We start from the raw sequence: 22,544 nt of genomic DNA on the forward strand, positions 1-22,544 counted from the left end.
TACAGATTATAGTATCTGAGGTCCTGAAGGTAAAATAAAATCAGAATCAGAAGACATAATACCCAGATTTTCATACATCAAGAGGGTGTTAGAGAAGTTGGCTGGTATAGCACCTGAAAGCTTATTTTGAGAGAATTCATCTGAGAAAACCTTTACATACCACAAGACTTACGGCTATTCATCTATATCACAGGCCTCCAGGTATCTTAGCTACTATTAACAACCATTCAGTGTCAGACATTAGGTTGTGTTCTGCAATCTTGCTTGGGTTTGAAGAGAGGCAGAAAAAAAATCCCAAAACAAATGAAAATTTTGTTGAAGTTTAAAGACATTGGAGCACAGAATTTTTGGGTTGGGCAAGGAAGTTTTTTCCTGACTAGGTGTGAATAAATTTTTCTCTCACTTTCTCCCTGCAGCAAGCATGAGCTGGAAAATTAGTCTTTACCAGAACTTTATCTTGACCCATGCCCTGATGTTGACAAGCTTGAGAAGCAGCTGTCACGGGTATAAAAATTCATGCCTGCTGAAGAGTTTCTCTTTACCAGGGAGTTTGACTGCAGTAGAGGTTCGGCACTGTCAGATGGCCACAAAAAACTGACAGAGATTTCAATTCTGTTTTCTGCATTGTATTCCTGGGAATCTGTGGATGGCTCTGTGACATAAGAGAGTGGACACACATCCTAGATATACTGGCCAATCTCAGATATTGAGGCCATTTGAGTGGCACATTTCTATCTCAAGTAACTGGTGACTGCTGTATGTTTCATGGCATGGTGATGGTTACTGTTTGTTAGTTTGTTTTTCACATTGGTATAATACTCAAGTTTGACCTACATATAGCAATCTCTACTATTAGTTTGTTTATATAGGATATATATTTGTTTATATAGATATATATTTATATAGATATATATCTATATATGTTTATATAGATATATATTCCCCTATATATAGGATATATACTATTCCACACTTCTTAAAAGTGCAGTGATATAGCAGTTTTCGGTAATTCATTGTGGAGGCCACATTTATTCTGAAAATATTTTTCCTTCTAGACTGTTGGCTGTGATTATGAGATAAATTCCAATGCAACAGAAGACCAGTGTGGAGTTTGCCTGGGAGACGGCTCTGCTTGTCATACAGTGAAGATGATGTTTAATCAAAGTGAAGGATTTGGTAATATGGGTTCTTCTTTTAAATTCTTCCGCTGGTGAAGTAATTTCTCTACATAAAAAGGATTAAGAGCTTCTTGTTGCAAACTGAGTGATCATCTGCGTGGGAAATAATAAATGGATGTTTCAGTGAATCATGCTTCTGCCAGAAAAAATCCGTGATCTGTGCTTTTTAAGTTCGCCTTGTCTTTTAAAAAATTGTCAGAGACCAACAGGTCCTGTGCAAGTTAGGCAGATAATAATAAAATCCAAAATAGCAAGTGCATTTACAAAATGAATGTAATTTGCCATCTCAGAAAATCTGGATGTAAAGTGAGTGGTTTGAGGATTCATTTTTATGTGTCATAAAGGGGAGCTTAAGAGCAACTCTCTTCATGGTTCAGGTGTCTGAATAAGCACGTGAAGTACTGAGCCTTTCTTCACTGACAGTGGTGAGACATTCAGGCCTTAAGCTGACTTAAGTAGGAAGAGTCCGAGACATAGAGTCTGGGAGCAGGAGTGGGAGACTAAACCTGAATAAGAACTGTAGCGATGAGCTGGAAGTGGAAGAGACAGCCAGGATGAACAGCTTTGAATGAGAAACCAGGACAGGAGGGGGAGAGATGAGAAGATGAGGCACTGGAGAGCAAGCTTAAAGTGAGGTGTGTGGCTGAAGAAAGAGGCTGGTGCCTTGATCTTGAGAAGTCTCAAGATCAGTAACTGGTACTGTGCTAGTGAGGAGGGAAAAATTGCAGTGAGAGTGTGCCTTTGGCTCGCTTTTGGGTTCGTGGGGTTTTTTAAATAAAATAGTTCTGGGTTGCACAAGAATGATTTTTGCTACTAATTTAAAGCTAGTTTGATAAGATTTTCCAAAATTCAGGGTAAAAGTACATTAAATACTTCAGGATTTTTCTCTATACTGTGTACTTGGGTTTGCTTTCCTTCTCTCTGTTCCCCAAAGGTGAACTGTGAAGATGCCTGAAATCCTGCAGGAGGTTGCATGTGTATGTGACACTTACAAAGGAAAATCTAGAGCTCCCTCTCTTCCAATACTACAGTAATCCTCCAACCTCTGATCTTTTCCTTCTGTGAATCTAAAATTCACTCTGCCTTTGACTGTGTGTGAGTTTTCCAAGGCTACAGATGATGCAAACTTCATTTTCAAATAACAGTTTTACTGAAAAGGTCCAGTACTGTAACATATGGAAGGTTAAGTGCCTCTTATTTTGTTTAAACTCGTTTTGTGTTATATCTTCATTTAGTTTTTGCTTGCCTCAAGATTCACTGACAGGTACTGGTCAGGAATACTAAGTGTTAAGTATTATCGCTTTCTTTAAATACAGTGAAAAATGTAGATTCTGCAGATTCTCTCCCTTCTATAGACATTGACTCCACTGCAGACAAAATAAGGGGAAAAGTGTCAGGCAAGGCAGAGGTTGGTGGGCTCTTCAAGACAATGTGTGGATCTCAATGGTGTTCACAGGTGTTAAACTGGGAATAGAAAAATATTTTTTTTTGTTCACAATATATGGCTTCTTTTTGTCTCTGACAGATACTGTGGCGTTCTGTCAGATTTATAGCAGAGTGGCTGCTGAACAATTTATATAAACAGAAAAACTTTAGGCTCATAAATTCAGTATAAGTAACAAAACTGTACTGAAGCATGATGCCAGTCACTGGCAAAGAAGATTTTGAGGAGTTTTTCCATATTCAATGGCACAGAAAAATACAAAATCAAAGCTACTATATTCTAACTTAAATCTCTGTTCAGAGCCTAAGTCCAGCAGGGCCCTTCCTGGGTCTAATTCTGCAGCAGTATGTGTTGTCTGCAAGCCAACTAAGTCAGATTAATGAAATGCTAGGAAAGAGTTTTAGTAATTCAGGCTTTCCTTGCAGGGCAGGGTGATCAATTTTACCTGAAGTCTTACTGCCTCTTGTTCAGAAAGAAAAGTTTGAAGGTAGAGTATGTAAAAGTCAAAATCCTTGTTTTTACTGGTGGTGTTGTGATGACTGTAAAGGAGTATAACTATGTATAGCAGGACATTTGCAAGGTGTGCAAGCTCTTTGGAATGACAGTAAACTGCACTGCTGGTTCAGGAGAAGCACTGGAATAGAGAAAGACTGAGGAACAAGGAGCAGGGCCTTAGGACTGTGTTAATTGCAGGGAGTGTGGAGTAAATGGATAACCAATAGGGGGAATGAGGTTGTCAACATCAGGCAAAGGAATCTGCCCATGGTGGAGGTGTGTCTACAAAACAAGTGGTGGTCATAGGGATGGTTAATTGTGCTGTCTTCACCCTTTTCCATGTGTAATGGGAAATGACTTTTCCAACTTTTAGTAGTAAGGGGACAAGACATTTAAATTTATAAAAAGTAGGAAGTGAGGAATTGTACAATAGGGGTGGGGGTGTTTTACTCAGCCAGTCTGAAGGCAAAATAAGGTGCATGCACTGCTGTGAAGGGCTGCATTTTGGCAAAGTGGTGGGCAAACAAGGAAACTTGTTGTGCTCACCCTAACCTGGAGATTTATCCAGATTCTGTTGCCTCCTGACTTGACTGGGACTGAACAGACATATGCCATGCACTGCCTGCTATCCCAGTTTCCTTTTCATGCAATCGAAGTGCAGACAGAGATCTGGTATATTCCTAAAGCTCACCCTGAACCCTGAGATGGAATCTGGACATAACCATGATGCAAACACTGATCTGAGAGACTGGAAGGTCTCTTTGATCCTCACTAGCAATACTGTCTCTACACTATAAATTCTTTTTCCATTCCTGTCACACACTACAACACCTCTATTCCAATGAAAGGTTCTGTGCAACCATACATGGACTTGCAAAGCCAATATGACACTGGGAGCCTGTGCTGTTTTCCATGTAATGTCCTTATGGTAGTGTCTAGAGCTTGGCATAGAGAAAAACTGTGCCTCAGGAAGGTATACTTTAAAGAGAGAGAGGCTTGCAGATATAACAGACTGGAGAGCAAGAATGTGAGCTGTTGTGATAAGGAGAAATAGTCGGATCTAATTATCATCTGATCTGCCCTGCTGTGTTAGCAGCCTGAGTAAAACTACTCCTTTCTCACAGCAGTGGGAAAAGAGAAACAATCTCTTCAGTCCTTGTAGAGCTGTGCCTACAACAATGGTTTCATGACTTTATTCGTCTGTGTTAGGAGCATATAGATTTAATTTTAATTAAAAAGGGAAGTATTAATAGCATCTGAGAGTTGCCAATTCACAGGTGTGCAGAAGCACCCACAATAGGGTTGCTCCAGGATTTAATGAGCACAGCATGTAGGTAAGACAGCTGACATTTGGACTGTTATTGAATCTGGGATCTCTAGTCCTTATCAGATGAAACCACATAAGCAGGAACAATTACATAAACACCATCCACGTAATTTTTAAACAAAAATTTATTATGTTGAGTGACAAGATCAAAAGCTTGCTGCTGATTAGCTTTGCTTTCAAAATCAGATAATGTTTATTGGTAATCAGTGAGAGGCTCTGGGAAATCAGGAGGTAATTTAGTGGTGAAAAAAAGGAAGGCCAGGGAGAAGGCAGTGTGATACACTGACCAAATGGTAGCATCAATCAACAAATGGCTGAAATACATTTAAAATCATGTTTATGATTCAGACAAAAACAACTACGCAGAAGGGAGAAAGGATATACAGATTTTCATGTTGCAACAGACCAAAAATTTCATTTTATTGGTTTTATACATTGTGTTTTGAACATGTTATTCTAATTACATCTGGAAAAAAAACAGCTTACTGTAAAAGGACACCAGCATTGCAAAGCCAAGCTGTCAGGACGTGCCATAATTAAGATTTTCCATGCTGTGTTAATTTGGCCCAGTTGTAAGTATGCCTTCTATTCAAATCTTTAGTTACATAATCACACACTGTGTTCATAACATGTCTTCTCCGTACTGAATGAACAGAACATTTGGGAGAGTCATTAGACTTGGTTACTTACAATAGACCTAGACCACTGATTTCATGAATAATAGAAGTTATTCAGTGAGTCTCCAGATTTTGTTATTTCATTCACTTCTGAAACATTGAAATGTTTGGATTTCTGCAGTCAGTCAAGGTAGCATCCAGAAAACTCTTCCTCTTAAACATCAATCACTGGGAATCTATATACATAATTATATAATGTTAATGTAATTAGGAAGGACCTGAAATAGACAGATCCTGTTTTGTACCGCAAGAAACATAACTAATATTTATTACCCCACAAAAGAACTGCAAAGAAAATTCAGATGTTAAGGACTTTGGGGGCACTTATTTACAACAGCAGGTTGTTCTACAGCATATAAATAGTTCTGGTAGGTGGAGAACATTGATACTGAAGATTGCTTAGTATGCCCACTGTGGTTTATCTCACTCATGTGAGTGAGCAGTCGAAGGTGATAAACTTGTTTCAGAAGAAACATAAACAAAGATGTGAGTCTCAGAATTTAATTCATTACCTCAGTAGTGTGAAATGAGAACTGAGGAACCACTCATGTTCCCATCTTGAAGAAACCAGCACAAAATGCACCTCACAGTTCCAGTAGACCAGCTGGTAGAGATGTCATCCATCCAATTTCTAAAGCCCAGCTAGGAGCACTAACAAGAAAGCTATCTGAGTTTGTGTTCAAATATCTATGTGAAATTCCTATTTTTAGAATTCAGTAGCAGTAGCAGTTCCCTGTAGGGTGAGAAGCACAGAGCCTGATGTCATATACTGGCTATGGTACAAACAAAATTCTGTAATAGGTGCTCTGGGTTCATTCTTGACACACAGGCTGAAAATCTTTTAACAGATAACTTCACACATGAAGAGCCTTTGTACTTCATTATGAAAATCAGTAGTTGATAAAAATAAGTTCAGTTTATGGTAGTAATTTGAGGCATTTGAATATGTCATTTTTTGTTGTAAGGCTATCTATGGCAAACAGCCACAGAGAAGTTAAATAACTTAAGAGAAAGTACATGGAATTATGCACATACCTGTACACTGGCCACAGATGAAAATGTTCTTTGAAAACTGAAAAAACCTTTTCCACAAGGTTTGTTTCCCAGAAGGACTGTTAACTTGCTGGAACACCTCGGCATTTCTCACTGTAGATTGCTCACACTGCATTATGCCAGAGCCCTTGGGTGTGGTTATGGAGATGTTGATGCTCATCTGTGGAGTAGATTTCCCCCGGTACAGCTCAGAAAGTCATTCACCTCCATATGCCTTCTAAATGCCACTGGCATTTCCAAAACATGGTTCCCCAATTCATACTAGAAAATCACACTGTTAACAAATTGAAATACAAGCTCTGAGAGAGCACATTTGTGTATATTTTCAAACAAAAAAAATGTTTTAATAGTCTTACAGAAGTAAAATGCAATGACAATTTTGTTGTTCACCTCAGGTTGAACTTTTCTTGTCTCTTAGGATATGTTGATATTGGGCTAATTCCAAAAGGTGCGAGGGGAATCAAAGTCATGGAAGTTGCAGAAGCAGGAAATTTCCTTGCTGTGCGAAGCAAAGACCCAGAAAAATACTACCTGAATGGAGGCTTTATCATCCAGTGGAATGGTGAATACAAAGTGGCAGGCACAGTATTTCAATACGACAGAACGGGGGATCTAGAAAATCTGACTGCTCCAGGACCCACCAATGAATCAATATGGATTCAGGTAAGTAGGAGATCATAAGCAGCACCTGCTGGATTTGGATGGCAGCAGAATGTGCTGCGACTCTGAAACTGAGGCTGGAAAATATATATTGGTATATAAACCGCCCTATTAGCATGCTGTCTTGTAAAAAATAGTTGAGCTGTTTTGCGGAGAAATAAACATCTTGCTTGAGTACTGTTCATCTTGCCTAAAAATACATGTCCTGTATCATAGTCTGATGATTATTAAAGGCTAGTATAATCCTGTGCTGCCACTAGGACAGGGATCCTGTCACCTGTAGTTGGTCAGTCCTTTTCCCAAACTTCCTTGCTCGTGCAAGTTGCTCTTGCACCAACTTAGAGCAATACATGGCTGTGATGTGAACCAGACCAAGATGAAAAATAAATGATCACAAAATGAGAGCTGATGTCAGGCTGTGAACAGTGAGAGCTTGGGAAGGCTGACAGCAGTGACAGCTTACACTGAGCAAGAAAAGCATACAGCATTACATAGATGGATTAATAGCTTGTGGTAAGTGAAATTAATCCATCTAGCATACACGGAGGCTGCTTTCTTTTGTTTCTTTCATGTTGCTTTATAGATGCTAGCTTAAACATAACCAGCTTCTATTAATTCTGAAGAAAAGATTTTTAAGTTGACCCTTTGTTCTCTGAAATTATCTCTCATGGCTTGTTTGCCCGTGTATCCACCATGCAATTAAAAGAAATATTAGGCGTGTGATGGGAGCTACTTTCACACTTTATCTGGTGAGAAGGCACTCATAATGGGTGCTCAGTCTTCACTGTTAGTACAATTGGGAGGAAGAGTAGAAGTTCATTGCTGAAATCTTTTATCCCTTGATAGGTGATAAACATATGATGATGTTTATTTTCTTCCTTCCAGGTAAATTTCTCGAGTGGCCCTTCTCAATTGGAATTTGCTTCTTAATTCAGAAACACTGAAAAATAATATTAAAGTGGTATCTGAATAATGTCTGTAATTTTCTGACCTAATGGTTGTTTTGTAACAGCTATTTCAGAAGGCAGGGAAATTGTCATTTATAATGGGGATAGGCAATAGGCTCTTAATCAGCAGCATGTGGATGCTTTGGGTGGACTTTACATTATCTTTTCTTACAGTTAATAGGGTACAAATTATGCTGACCCACTTATTCCCACTTGTGCTTGCAAAAGTGCATGGCAAACAACTGTGTCTTTGAAAGATACCTGTCAACATAGAGATGGAAATTCTGCTTCTCTGAACTGATAGTAGGTTCCAAAATGGGCTGATTTAATTCTTCCGGTTTCACACTTTGAAAGCTTTTGGCCAGTGGATTATTAATTAGATAATTAATAAGCCATACACTTTCCAGCTACTTTTTCAAGAAACTAACCCTGGAATCAAGTACGAATACACTGTACGTAAAGAAGAAAGTAATGAGAATGAGATTGGAGAGCCAGAGTATTTTTGGCAGTATGGAGACTGGACGGCCTGCAGTGTTACCTGTGGAAGAGGTAATTTCTCACTTCCTTTTTCTATTACTGTTTGTCTTCACTACTGGCAAATCTCATCTATAAATTATCCAAACATAATCCTCAAAGAGGTAAGGTTCTTTAATCTGCATGTGGTGGGAAATCAGATCACACAGTTACAAAAATAATATGAGGAAAAACTTGTTTACTTTGAGCATGACAGAGCACTGGAACAGGTTTCCCAGAAAGGCTGTGAAGTTTCTTTCTCAAAAACCTGACTGGCCCTGAATCTGAACTAGCTGGCCCTCCTAAGCAGCATGCTGGTGCACTAATAGAACAGGTTTATGCCCAGGTAATCAAAGCACAAACACATTAGGAATAATAAGCTTTGCTGCATTAAAAAAAAAAAAGGGGCATAGCAACAGGAAAGGTGTATTTGGAAGATGTTAGCTCTCCATCATTATGGAAATTGGAAATGCTAAAGTCTTGCTGCACTTAGCAGGGAATATGGGCATAGTAGAGTCTGTTTGCCTAGAACCAAATTACCTCACTTGGCTACACATTATTGTGGTGTGATCCTGCTGAGTTCAGTTAAGGACCAGGAGGCAAAGTAAGAGCAGAATTGAATATTGCCAGTGTTGCTGGATTAAACAACACTTCTCTGACTTCTGACTTTGAATGATGAGATTGATTTTATCTGAGTGTTAACTCTGTTTAGATTCAAAATTTATTTCTGTTGTACTGAATCGCTGGCATTTGAAGTGTTTTGCAAGGTTTATATGATGAAAGTGTATTGAAGTAGGCAGGTTCCTCTTCTGCTATGGATGTGCTGCATGACAAGTCTTATTGAAGACCAGCCTACAGATAGATAAAAAAGAAAAGCTGTATTTAATTAGCCTAAGGTTAGTAGTAAATAACCCTCAAGGATTATTGCAGGTATCATTTGGTAAACAGTAAATCAATAGTTTTTCAAGATAAAAGGAAGGGCCAAGAAAGGTGAACTGTTAACTGACTTTGATAGCTGTAGTCAGTGGGAGAAATGAGTCCTTACCGAGACTTCTGTTCTCCTGGCAAACCTGAACCTGCCAAAGACTTGGCAAAGGTCCTTTCTTCACCACTGGTCAACAACATAGCAGTAAATCCAAGGGCACTTTGGCCTTTCACAGTTATAGAGATCAGGAAAATGCAAATAAATGCATTGTGGAGCTGAGAAAGTGAAGCTGCATTAGGGAATGACAAATTGGACTACAGGTGGGGGAATGGGCTCATGCAGAAAAGTTTCATCTGCCGTAAGAGAAAAAATACAGTTTTAGCCCAATGGTACACCTGCTTGTCCGTGGTAAATGTATTTGGGAAAAGTCCAAGTGATGACTAATGAATGATGAATTATGACTTCGTAGAGTGAAGCTGTCTCTTCACAGAATGAACCCAGGGCAGCTCCATAAAGATATTTTTCCACAAGATTCTTGGCCTCAAGGCAGCACCACGCCATGCCCTGATAGCACATCCTTTTCCGGCTCTATTGCAGTGGAGAAACAGAAGATCCATGTCTTCCCTCATTGCCTTTATATTCCCCCATCTTTTGTAGTAAAAATCATAAGCTCTGCTCAGTCCTCAGTCCAGTGCGGGTTGGGCCTCTTCCTGCCATTTCCTTTATGCAGAAAGGAATTGCTTTGCAGTCAGGCTGTGTGCACACCAGACAGTGTCCTGCAACTGCTGCACCCTCTGGCTGAGAACTTGTCGCTCCAGAGCCTGCTCTCAAGATAGCAACTAGAGCCCATAAGCTTTCTTATAGCCAGATTAATTTAAGTGTGTCACTGAGGTTTTTTGCTAGGGCAACTACCTATTATTCTTTCTTTACAGAATCACAGAATGGGTAAGGGTGGAATTGCAGGTATTAATCCTTCCTCCTTGCCTAAAGGCTTTAGTCATATTTCTTAGAACCAGCTTCAGGTGGCATTAGACATGAGGCATAACACAGCACAGCTGCAACAAAGGGAGGATATTAGGCAACATCAACAATTTATTTCTCCGTAGATAGCATCAGTAATTGGCAAATTTTCAAAGCTCTGCAAAAGGACTTAACTGTAAGATTTGTTCAGGGGTTAATTGTTATGTGCCCTCTAAATCCTTCACAACTGCTATCAAGGCAGCTTTGCAAAATTATCACCAGGTGTTCCTGAACTGAAATGTGGTATTCAGCTTGTAGTATTGGTTTTAGAAAACAAAGGTCACTATATTTCCGTTCACTGTTATGGGGCTGAGTTTTGTAACACTGAGAATGTAAAGATTGGCTCTTGAATTCTGCACATTACTTGTGCATGCACAGAATGTAATTTGTTCATTCAAATATAAAGTGAGCTCCTTGCAGAGTATCTGATTTAAATGGACAACTGAGGCAGTTACATGTTTAAATGAGTTCTATGATCAAATGTGCTCTTTTGCATATGCCTTTTATACACTTGCTTCTGGTCCTCTATTTCTGTTGTTTTCAGCCTTTATTTTGCCCAAACTGAGAGCTGTGCAGCCAACAGATTTCTAATCTCTGTTTCAAAATCCTTCCACAACTAAATGACTTTAAACAGGCACCTTTCTTTGCAAACCAAGTGAGAAATCAATAGCTGAGAAGGTTAAGCTCGCACCTAAAAATTTCTGCATGAGGGTTGAAGTATCACAGAGAATAGAAGTAATCTCAGAGCAGGTTTAGTGAAATGAAGGTTATTCTTTGATCTGTTATTGTCATTATCAATTTCTCTTTTTTTTAACCAGAAATATTTATAGGGTTTTTTTTCTACAGAGCTGAGATAGTATACGTCAGTGTGAACTAATTAGCACTGAGGTCAGAGAGAAGGAAAAGTGATGAAGGGAGGAAAACAGCTACCTCTCACAGCCTTATAGAAATAGTGTTTAGGTTTCAAATTTTACTGGGGTTGAAGTAGATTTAGAATTTTTAATCTGTGACTTAAATGGGATATTACCCATTTAAGTTATGTAATTGTGTAAACACTTGTTAGGGTAGGATCAGTGTGGAGTGACTAGTTTTCTACTTCTGCAGTGTTTTCTAATTCAACTTGCTCAACCTGATAAAAGCAATTGCTCCATTATCTCATTACATGTATATACCTTCATACATATGTGTATTGATATATACATATAGAATTCACTCCAGCTTTGGAGCTGAGCATCCAAATGTTTTGAAGCTACAGTGGGAATTCACATAACTTCCATAATACAAATTGCTTGTGTGAATAAATTAGTTTGTTGATGTCAGTGATCTGCAGTTGTTTTATGAGAATGTACAGCTTCAAAGCAAAACTTTTGCAAAGGTCTGTGGTGGTTATGAAGTGAATTACAGCATCTGAAATGACACAAAACTTTTATCAAAGCAAAAGATTTCTTCTTATTTGTGTTTGCAGCAGCAGCATATCATGATTTTGAAAGGGACAGAAACATATTTCTATGAACTGCTTTGTTTACAGCTAGTAGGAAGGTTGCTGAATATTCCAGTTACATTTACTGTAGCATAAAAGAGAACGTGGCTCCCTGGGAGTCCTATGCTGAACCAAAATGCTTTCTGCTGCTTGAAGTCACCTGGGAATAGGAGATCAACACCTCCAGGCATACTGCAACCTTGCAGCTACTTCCAAACCTTAGAGCTTGAATGCTTTAATCCCTTAATCTTCCCTTATAGGTGACACTAATTCTGTTCTAGAAAATCAACCTCCATGTCTGACTTGAGGAGAACCAGTCATCAAATCCTGCACTGTAATCAATAATTGTTTTGTACTTCTCAGTCTCAAGTCTGAAAGTACTCAAGAAGTGAAAACGTATCCTCACATACCTGATATTCTATGGTGGTAAAAAAAGGGATATGGGTTTCCATTGGCTTCTATGGAATGACTTAGATATGCATAGAAAAGTTCCTTCTGTGTTATTGAGGCAGTTTGGGGTTACTAGTTGGACTTGATGGTCTTACAGGTCTTTTCCAACCTTAATGTTTCTATGATTCTATGAGTCTATATGTTGTATGGAAGAATATTTTCATATTTCCCAAGTATTTTCTGTGGGTTACTGTTCTTATCTTCCAGATAGTGTCCCACACCAGTTACCAGGAGGTCTGAGGCAAGGAAAAGCTTATTTTCTAAACTTACTGCAAAATAGCCTAACATTTATCCTTGGCACCATAATAAGAGTGCTGTTAGGCCCTCCTGCTTCCCAGAAGAAGGATAAAAGTTATAGAGATACAGTGACCTACCATGTGCATATTAATTGCTGTGAATAAATACCTCAGTTAATTTAATGAGAGCTAATAAATGTTTCTTCAGTCTTTTTAGTCCTTAGAATTTGTTTGGATGTAATACAACTATTTTAATATCTCTATATGAGTCTAGCCACAACCTTTCAAACTGCAATATTGCAATACTTTTTTTACATTCAGTTGCAGCATGAGATCTGCCTCAAATTATTGCAGAACTATGAGGAAAGCAGCCCCTCGAAACTGGCTTTCTTTAGATTCACACTAGGGTAATGTAGTATTTTGGTTCATGTTTCTTTCTGTTAAATGAGTGGGATTTTGTGTAAGTGGAACTGTTAGGAAATAACCCAGATTGTTTGTATGGAATATCTCTGTGTATCTCTTCATCACTGTGATTTGCCTCTTGAGCTGAGTGTTGTGTATTAGTTGCTAAGAAAACATCATTTTCGGTCAAAATGTGTACCAAAACTTCTTAAAAGTGGAATTCAGCATTAAGAGCCACAAAGTTATGGTTTTGCTCATACACTCCAGTTTGTATTCTGCTTAAGCAGCCTTCCCAGAAGTACAAAGCAATGGTCAGCAAAAGCAGGCTTGCTGTGAACAGCCTGATGCTGCTGTGTTACCTCTTTTCTGTGGGTAATTGCCTTTTAAACCTTCTTCAGAGCCTGCTGGAGCCCTTTCTGAGGCTGACAACTACATTGAAATTAAAGAAAGCGCTTTCTAATGTGTGACTTGAGCTATCTGATCCAAAACAGCTCTGCTTAACCTCTTTTCAGCTTGATTAAAGGATGCTCATACCTGATTTAGCTCATGTTCAGCACAACAAATTGTCACAGCAGTTACTATATTCTTGGAGGATTTCTGCAGTTCATCCTCCGCCTACAGGGGTTACTCTTCCTTTTTTTGTGTGTTTCTCTGGCAGGGGTGCAGCGCCAGGTTGCCCACTGCATGTGGAAGGGGAGTGGAGCAATCAAGAACTCCTTCTGTGACCCAGTGACTCAGCCCAACGGGCGGCAAAAGAAATGCTACGAGAAGGACTGTCCACCCAGGTAAGGGGTACTGGGAGGGCTCTGGGGTAGTAAATAGCAGCCTTATTCAAAGGGAGATGTTGTTTCTGATACCAGATTAACGTGGCACCCACAGCCTGCCACAGTGAGAGCTTCCATGCACTACAGAGCAAGCCATAGAAACCCCATAATAAACAAGTCAGAAGTGAGCAGCCCTGAGAGGTTTCCAAGGCAAGTTACTGAGCAGTCTGTGCTGGAAATGGTGGAGATTGCACTCTCATTCATGTGTGTAGATACTATTTTTATTCAGTTTGGGTGCAGGTGGCCTGAGGACTGTATAAATTCTTATTTATTTTAAAAATTGTATTCCTGTCTTAGCTCAAATGATAATGCATTCCTGTGTGGTCCAAGAACTAACTTACAGAGAGACCTTTTGATGCTGTTTTTCAGTATTTTTTGATACTCCTTTGCCCTTTTTGTGAGAGATGATGGGTAGAAATGCCCACTTCTAAAACTAATTTTTATACTTTCTTTATAACGCATTATTTGACATCTTTTTATCATGTCCATTTGTATTTTTAACTTTCAGTGAAGTGCAGCTTTCTTCATTATGTGATCACATAGGAATAATTTTTTCCATTCTCATAACACTACCTTAACTCCTCTTCATCTCAAGTTTTTGTCTTCTACCATTTGAGCGAGTAGTGTAAGGAAGACTAACCACAGCAAAAATTCCAGGTGTCAGCAGAACCGTGGGCTTGTACAGCAGACATAGATTTGCTGGAAGAAATCAATATTGGTTTTAGTTTCATGCTCTAGGTACTGTAACATCTTGCTTTTGTCTTTTTTGTCTTTGAAAGTTGTTTATCATGCTGTTCACAATGGTATACCACTTTTTCCCTAGTAATTCTAGTTCAATCAGAATAAACCGAAGTCATGAGTCCCTTAGAGCTCATTCTGTTGCATTTGCCAGCAGTGAATTTCATGAAACTTTAATGTAAAAAATTCTACATAGCTGTTGGTTTTACCAGTTGTTTCCAAGTATCTTCACAACAGCACATGATGTCTCCCCTGGGAATTATATCTTTGTGCTTGCAACCTAGACTACCAGCATTTCATAACTCCTTGTAGAATTATGGAAAATCAATTGATAATCAATATGGTTAATCAATTGATAAACTTATTAACTAGTCGACTAGTTAAGACCTGAGGCTACACACATACATCGGGGTGTTTTCTATGGCACATATAAACTGTGCTATCAATTCCAAATTTCCAAATTAACTCAATTTGTCCCGTTTGTTCTAAGTGACAATGTTATTTGGACCTGCTCTTGAAAGTGAGGGAGCAGAATTTGTCCCTTGTTGAGCACGTTGTAGGATTATGTAATACGTGAACAAGCTCTTCCGCAGACCAGGCAGAAAAGCTCTCGTGTGCTGACAGCCCTGATTGATGCTTCTTAAGCTCCTTCTGCACTGCAGAGGAAAGCACTAAAATAATGACAAAATGCAGTGCAGGAAAACCATATGTTTAGTTCTGGAATCATATTGTGTGTTTATTTTTCTCTTAATAACGTAAGAGTGACTGTAGTAGTTTGACCAAGGGACTGTCTAAGTCCCTGTTCTGGCTCTCAGCAGGGACCTACATGCCTAAGGAAGAATAAAGGCAAGGCAAATATAAATTATATCTCTTTTTAATGCTCTTCCAGCTTCCAACTGGTTTTAGTTCAAGGCATTTCCAGTGTTTTTTATGGCTTTTCTAATCAGTAACCTCCAAGGGACCTCTCTTCCAAGTACTTGTCCAGCCGCCCTGTGCAATGTTGTAAAAATTCTATTATATACAGCTTCCTTTGCAAGAAGTTCCACAGCTTTAATCCCTGTGTGAAGCACCACCTCATTTTAACTATTTTGAACCTGGCTCTCACTAACTTCTGTTGGTGGCACTGAATTCCTCTGTTGGAAGTGATGGCAGTGAAGAATGAATTACTATTTGCCCTTCCCAAGCCCTTCCTTTTGCAGATCTGGTCTCTGTTCCAGGCTGTAGTCCCAGAATTGCATTTAGTTGGTATTTTCTTTCCATAGCATATGCGCCACCTCTAATCTAGATAGATGGTTCATATCTTCATTTGAAATGCAAGACAGTTTAGTACAGTTTCTTGGTTCATTGCTCTAAAGAAATCTGAATATTGGAGGAAGGTGTGACTGTCCCACGCAGCATTATACAGGATAACTGAGAGTCCACATGAAGCTGCTGAAGACCAAGTGTTCTGTAGAGAGGTGTAAATTCTGTACTAGAGGTGAGGACAGTGCTGTTAAACACAACACTGCAGGAGACCTTTGGTAAGTGCTGCAGCCACACAACTGAAACCACTGGATGATACCCCACTTCCCAACAGTGAACCTCATTCTTTATAGTAACATCCTGTCTAAAAAAAGATGGTTGTTCTGTTGCATAAGCTTCTGTCTGATGATCTGCTAAATCCCACTGGTGGAAAACGTGCTACCATGAAACAAGCTACTGGACCACGAAACCAGAAATAGATAATTTATCAAGCAGCGGCTACAGACAAAGATGTTTGTGACTCTCATAAACCAGATCTTATCTCATTAATTCATTTCGGGAAATTAGTTATAAACTGTTTGAATTACAGGCTTCTGATAAGTCTTAACATTCTGGCTTGTTAGCTGACTTGCTCTGCATTTATTTTATACTTATTATTACATTTATTATTACACTTTCTACTAAAATAATTTGGAGCAAAATGAATAAAATATTAAATTATCCCAATACATGTGTGCCACATTTTGACTTGGAACAAAATAAAGATGGCTGAACAGCTGAGAGTTAAAATGTACAACTTGGGTGATGTTGCTCAGTAGGAGTACGACAAGACTGTAGCTTAAATGGATGGTTTTTTCCATGTTAAGGTATGGAGTATGGTTTCCAATTACATGTTTCTTTGGTAGGCACGTATTGGTTCCGTAGGTGCTAAAGTTAGAAGTCAATAGATACTACTTGAACAAGAGTGAGATTTTAACTAGTTATAGTGTTGTGAATAAAAGTTTTGCTTTGCCCTGCGTAGAAAATTGCCTGGAGTCTTTTTACTCTGCCTACCCACTTCAACAGAGTAAACTTAAATTTCACAAGTACGTAGAATCTCCTGCTTTTTATCTGCTATTAACCTATTGTCCTTCTTCCAGACTGCTTAGTAGACTTCCAACAGCATAATAAGAATAGGAAATCTCATTTCTATTATAATACACAGTGAGAATCCACGCCCTGCTGGTATCTGCCATGCCTGATGCTATACAAATACTGAAAGAAGATGTTTTTTCTTTATCTGTGACATGACAAAGGGAAGGAGGGCAGGAGGGAGGGAACATTCAGCCCCATGGTCATGATTTGGTTCCAAAATCCCATGCTTCTAGTTTTTCAACATGTTGCACACTTCATTCAGCACACATCATCTAGGCATAGACTGGGACTGTGTAATGGACAAGGCTGTTGGGCTCTGCCTAATTTGTTACAAACCTTGGAAACTCAGTGTGGGAGGAAAAGAGATAGGTCTCATTTGAAGCAGCTGAATGCCTGCTGAAAGAATCCGATTTTCTTCCTACGTCTATCCCAGGTTTGAGTGCAGAAGCACTCACAGCTGCAGCTGAAAACTACCTGAGGTTATGTTTTCACCAGACAGGCTGCTCTGTGTTTTGACAGTCTCAGGAAAATTAGTGTTGACGCAAATTAATTACCCAAATCATGCATTTTGCTTGTTTGTTTGTGTTTGTTACCACAATCTTTCCACACCATGCCTGCCTGTGGAGATAATGTTGTTTCACTTTGCAAGGACCAGGTGATGCATTAGTACTTAGGAACGACTCAGCTGCTGTAGTGCTAAATGCCATCAGAAACCAGAGATAGGAACGAGTATTGGATGGTGACTTCCATCAGGCTTCAGTTTCTCTCAGCTTGTCCCACAGTCAGCACAGCTACCTGCTGTTTTTCTTCTTTCTGACAAGTGGATGGTAGATGTTTTGCATTCTGGGCTTTGCCTTTCTTCCCCTTTGGCTGAGACACCACAGTTCAGGTCCTCACCAGCGACCAAGAAGAGACAAGAGTGCACATGCTTCCGTGTCAGTTTTCTCATTCTTGACTGTTTAAGGCATGCGCATGTACCTTAGAATGAAAATAGGGAAATGCAACATCAGAAATTCTAGTTACTGATAAGAATAAACTTCCAGTTAGAGCAAGTGTTTTGAAGTGTGTGTGGTAAATGTGGTGTCAGACAATTAACTGCTTGGTTCACCAGTACTGTTACCTGCACCAAGTGAGGAAGAACTCTACAAAGGAAGCTACGTGGCTAAATGTAGCTTTAGTTTGACCACGAAGATGCAATAGGATAAAATCTTACTTCTGGAATTTTCTAACTGTGGAGCACCTTACTTTCTTCCATGACTTTTAGAAAGTGTTTGCTGTGATAGTTAATCACACACCATTACTGCTGCTCTGTAGTGAGCTCTGATAATTTATTTCTAGGAGTTTGATATTTAAACCTGCAAACTGTTGAACCCTTACTCACAGCCATTTGAAAATGGTGAGGAGGATAAGGAATGTCAGCTTAGGATGTCTGCAGCTTGAAATACGTTATCTGGTTCCATTAAAATTAATAGAGCAATACACATTTTTAAGTTCCTTTGTGCTGAAATGTCAGCAATTTACAAGATTGTAGAAAAGATAAAATTGGAAAGAAGATGCAAGAGGTGAAAACAACCCTGAAATGGCTTGATTTAGGTGGTGATAATATATTCTCCTCTTGTTTATTGCTGTGTTCTGCTAAGGTGTGCTCATTTTTTCTCTTTAAGTACTTTAACTACTTTAGTTTTTCTTTATTGTTTGCAGAAGCCTGCAAGAGCAAGAAACAATCCAAAGGAGGGTAGGAGGAGGACAAAAATTTTTTGGTTGTTTTGTTTTTCTTTGGGTTTCTTTTTTTAATTGCAGCAATGTCCAGAAGCCTTGCCACTGGGCTGCATTTTAGAGCATGTAGCAAAGGCCTTCTAGGGTAATTTAAAAGGAAGTGCTGTATGTACAGATAACTAAAGAGAAGAAAAATAAGTGTAGGTACTGAAGAGAAGATGAGATGTTTGCACAAATAAGCTGTAGCATGGCTTGATTGCTCTCAGTCCTGGTTGTCTTTGTTTTTTTTTTAATTATAAGGAATAGATATCAGTGCCTTCCAAATCAGTGACAGCTCACTTGCAACTGAAGAACAAATTAATTAAGGAACATGGAAATTGGAGTGGAAAGGGGAGAGGGATTATCAGCAAACTGAAGAAACCGGAAGTGCAGTAAGATGGGAGACAAATCAAGGAGCAAAAACTATTATAAATCTGGATGTCGAACTTCAATGGATTTATCAGAATGGGATTATTTTTTCTCTAAGTTCATGGACCTCAAAAGGAGAAAAAAACTCCCAATATGATGGTATTGGTTGCAAACCAGAAGCAATTTTTCCTGCCATTTTGTCTAGAAAGGCATTTTCTAAAGATATCCCTGCTTTATTTTCATTGTAAGGCTTTGTCATGACCTTCTTCAAAGCTCAGGAAGAAGTAATATTGTCTAGGAGCTTTTGTGGTTTAGAGTTTACAGGCTTTTTATACAGCAGCTCGAAGTTGTGTACACACCCAGGGCACTCTAAACTGGAAGGAGAAAGACTTTTCTTGGTTTGATTTTTTTTTTCCTTTTTTTTAAGTATAAAGGTAAATCTTTAGGCAAACGCAGTTAATGTCAATGCTTCTCAAATAGTAAAAACCCAGGAATTTTTTGCTCTCCTTTCTTATGGAAGACAGATAAGCAGGTACTTGATCCACTCTGGGTCAGCATGAGAAAAAATAGGTGGATGAAGCTGGAGAAAGACTAAGGTAAACGAAATACAAAGGGGATGGCTCTTTTCAGGAAGGTATTTTGCATTGGAAAATACTGCACTAGAGGAAACCGTTAACTTTAATTTGGTGGAACATTGCATATGTCTTCTACACTATGGAAGACTGACTTTAATCAGGAGAGGGACACATAAGGGTTTTTTTTTTCACTTCATGAAGGAACAAAGTCGAGAAAAGTCTAGTCTAGTGCAGACCTGGACACTAGGCCCAGAGGGAGAGCACTGCAGGGCACTGATCCCTTGTGGGAGCAGGCAGCATAGCTCTGACTAACCTGTTTTTGGGGTTGTGTGCCTCACTGCTTCCTCTTATGGGCCAGTTTGAGCAGTTATGCAGCACTGGAGGCATAGATGTGTAAGGGGATCTTCTCCACCTCTGTGCTGTCATTACAGACCCTCCAGTGATTCTTGTTTGTTAACTCCTCTGTACTGAGGTAACAATAAACAGATAAACAACAGGATACAGTTAATAGATTACTTGCTTAAATAGACTTGCTAGCAGTTCCTCAAATTTGAATTTGAAAGAGTATCTACTCAGTGGATTCTTACACTTAGGAAACAATAGTCAGTGCCTACTTCTGTCTGGGAATCCTACCTACTTCTATCTTTCAGTGACTGGCTGGTATTAGAGCACAGGGGAAATGGGAAAGCTTGAATGATCTGGGCTTAATGTGAAGAGCTTGTATCTGCACTCAGATTTTAAGTCACTGATTCTTTTTCTTGTAGTCTCTGACCTTTTTCTTAATGTGCTTGTGATGGGTTTACTGATGTTTCTCACCCCCCTGATTTTCAGGTGGTGGGCAGGGGAATGGCAGAAATGTTCAACCACATGTGGCCCAACAGGCCAGAAGAAGAGAACTGTACTTTGCATCCAGACAGTGGGATCTGATGAGCAGGCACTGGCTGTCACAGAGTGCCAGCACCTGCTTAAACCAAAGACCCATCTGTCATGCAACAGAGATGTCTTGTGCCCGTCTGACTGGACAGTGAGCAACTGGACTGAGGTAAATTCATATTTTTTTCCAAATGACCTATTATAGTCAGCAGATGGGACCAACGACCTGCTATTTCGCTTCTTTTAAATAATTGTTTTGTTTGTTTAACGTATCTTCACAAATTTTTGGTGCAGAAGAAGAAAAGCTACCCTGCTTGCTAAATACCTCAGGAAGTGTTCCTTGCTGTTTCTTGACTTGCTGAGCTTTTGGGACAGTAGAACATGGTTGAGTGCTAAAAAGTCTGTGTGACACTCATGACTGTTGTGGACCAGACTGGGGGGGGGGGCTATACGTCATATCTGTAGACCTACAATACAAAGAAGTGTTTTTACATTCTCTCCATTTCTGTCTTTTGCATTCATGACTCTACCTTTCTTCCCATAGCTTGCAAACTTTGGAGATGTGGGAATTGTTCAAAGCTGTGCCAGGGGAGATTCAGGCTGTACACTGGGAAGCATTTCTCTACTAGGAGGGTGGTCAAACACTGGAACAGGCTTCTTAGAGAGGTGTTTGATGCCCCCAGCCTGTCAGTGTTTAAGAGGAATTTGGACAATGGCCTTAACAGTATGCTTTAATTTTTGGTCAGCCATGAAGTGGTCAGGCAGTCGGACTAGATGATCATTGTGGGTCCTTTCCAAGTGAAAACACAGTATTTTCGTTTTCTGAAAACTCCTCTCTCTCTCCTTCTTTCTCCTCTTTTTTTTTCACTAGACTCACTGCTGGGAGAACAGAGTCACATAATGAGCCAATAAAATATTGTGACAGTATTGGTTTGGTTTATGCTGCTCACATACCATCGTCGGAGAATGTTGATTGTTTTGTTAACTGAGCAACCACCATGTTTTAAATGCCTGAGAGAACTTAGAGTGGGATTACATGACTAGCAGTACAATTATATAGAAATAGCATGCTGCTGGTACTCGTGTGCCATTGGATTATATTTGCAATTTACTGACAAAAGTAAATTTCTACATCTGTAGGAACTGGAGAGGGAGTGTAGGACAGACTATTTCACCTGCACAAATGACAGGATTGTCAGGAAACTTGTAACTCCAAAATGTTCCTTATTGGTGAATGCAAGAGAGAGATTTTACACAGGTGTAACTTCCTGTTGCTCGAAACTTATCTGTCTGTTAGAAGATCCTTCTGTGTCTTATAAATTAAACATACTTAATTAGGCACATAATGAGGATAGAGTGTTGTAGCCATTCTGAAATCTCTTTTTCGTACATGGCTGTAATCTAAAGCAGAGATTTTCAAAACTTATTCTGGGAGACAGGCATTACCCCAAAAAGTTAATAAGGTTGAATATTCCTTTTAACTCCCTCGAATGCTAGTACAGATCATGCAAGCAGCAAAGTCTGACAAAATTAGTGAGTTATGTTTTTGTTTAAGCAGCAGCATAGTGTTAATTGTTGTTATCTTCCTCAATAAGCAAAATCCTTTACTGAATAACTTCAGAGGCCAGATTGCAGCTGAGGTGAATTTGCACAGCTCTGAATAACTGAACATGCTATTCATCTGGAAGTGCAAGGTCGCCAGACAGAATAGCTAATGGACTTACCTACTGTGAGGCTATTCTGCTTGCTTCCCTGCTCCTGTTGCTGCAGAGCTGATGTTATTTTACAGGTGTGAACAATAAAGAGTGCCCCAGTAACACAAGATCATTGGTGTTTTACTGCCCTGTGACCTAGCTCTAAAAAAAATTAGATGTGTCAGGGGCATCAGAGTGCTGGCAAAAGGAATGTTCATACTTCTTGTCAGGCACCTGGTTATAAACCCCCTGAGTTGGCTGGTCAGGCTCCCTCATATCCTAGGAAGAATTCCTCTGGTAGGTTGTTTGTAACTTCTACATTCGTACTCAGCCAGTCATCCAGCCTTAGTATCTCAGACCAGAGAGGTGTGATTTCACAAAGTCCTTAGTGGAGCAACAGCTTCTGAAGGCATGGCTGTGCCTGTGGGCCTGAGAGTGAAAAACATCACAGAAAAACCGGGTCTCTTTAGCTTCCGGCACCCTTTACACACAGCAGTGCTCCTATTTAAATAGAAGCCAGATAGGTTAATTAT

At 39.4% G+C, this 22,544-nt stretch overlaps 1 protein-coding gene across 2 annotated transcripts in view; it reads left to right on the forward strand.

Annotated features, from left to right (window-relative positions):
- Nucleotides 1-22,544, forward strand: part of ADAMTS12 (ADAM metallopeptidase with thrombospondin type 1 motif 12) — a 141,006-nt gene that overhangs the window by 100,956 nt on the left and 17,506 nt on the right. For both annotated transcript variants that reach the window (XM_051804437.1, XM_051804436.1), the window contains exons 14-18: nucleotides 1,056-1,176; nucleotides 6,593-6,837; nucleotides 8,189-8,330; nucleotides 13,466-13,592; nucleotides 20,276-20,486. In XM_051804437.1, the coding sequence (XP_051660397.1) occupies nucleotides 1,056-1,176; nucleotides 6,593-6,837; nucleotides 8,189-8,330; nucleotides 13,466-13,592; nucleotides 20,276-20,486 (846 nt within the window). The remainder of the gene's footprint in view (nucleotides 1-1,055; nucleotides 1,177-6,592; nucleotides 6,838-8,188; nucleotides 8,331-13,465; nucleotides 13,593-20,275; nucleotides 20,487-22,544) is intronic.

This window comes from Manacus candei, unplaced genomic scaffold (genome assembly GCF_025592945.1).
Source record: "Manacus candei isolate 608988 ecotype Guabito, Panama unplaced genomic scaffold, ASM2559294v1 h1tg000061l, whole genome shotgun sequence".
NCBI lineage: Eukaryota > Metazoa > Chordata > Aves > Passeriformes > Pipridae > Manacus > Manacus candei.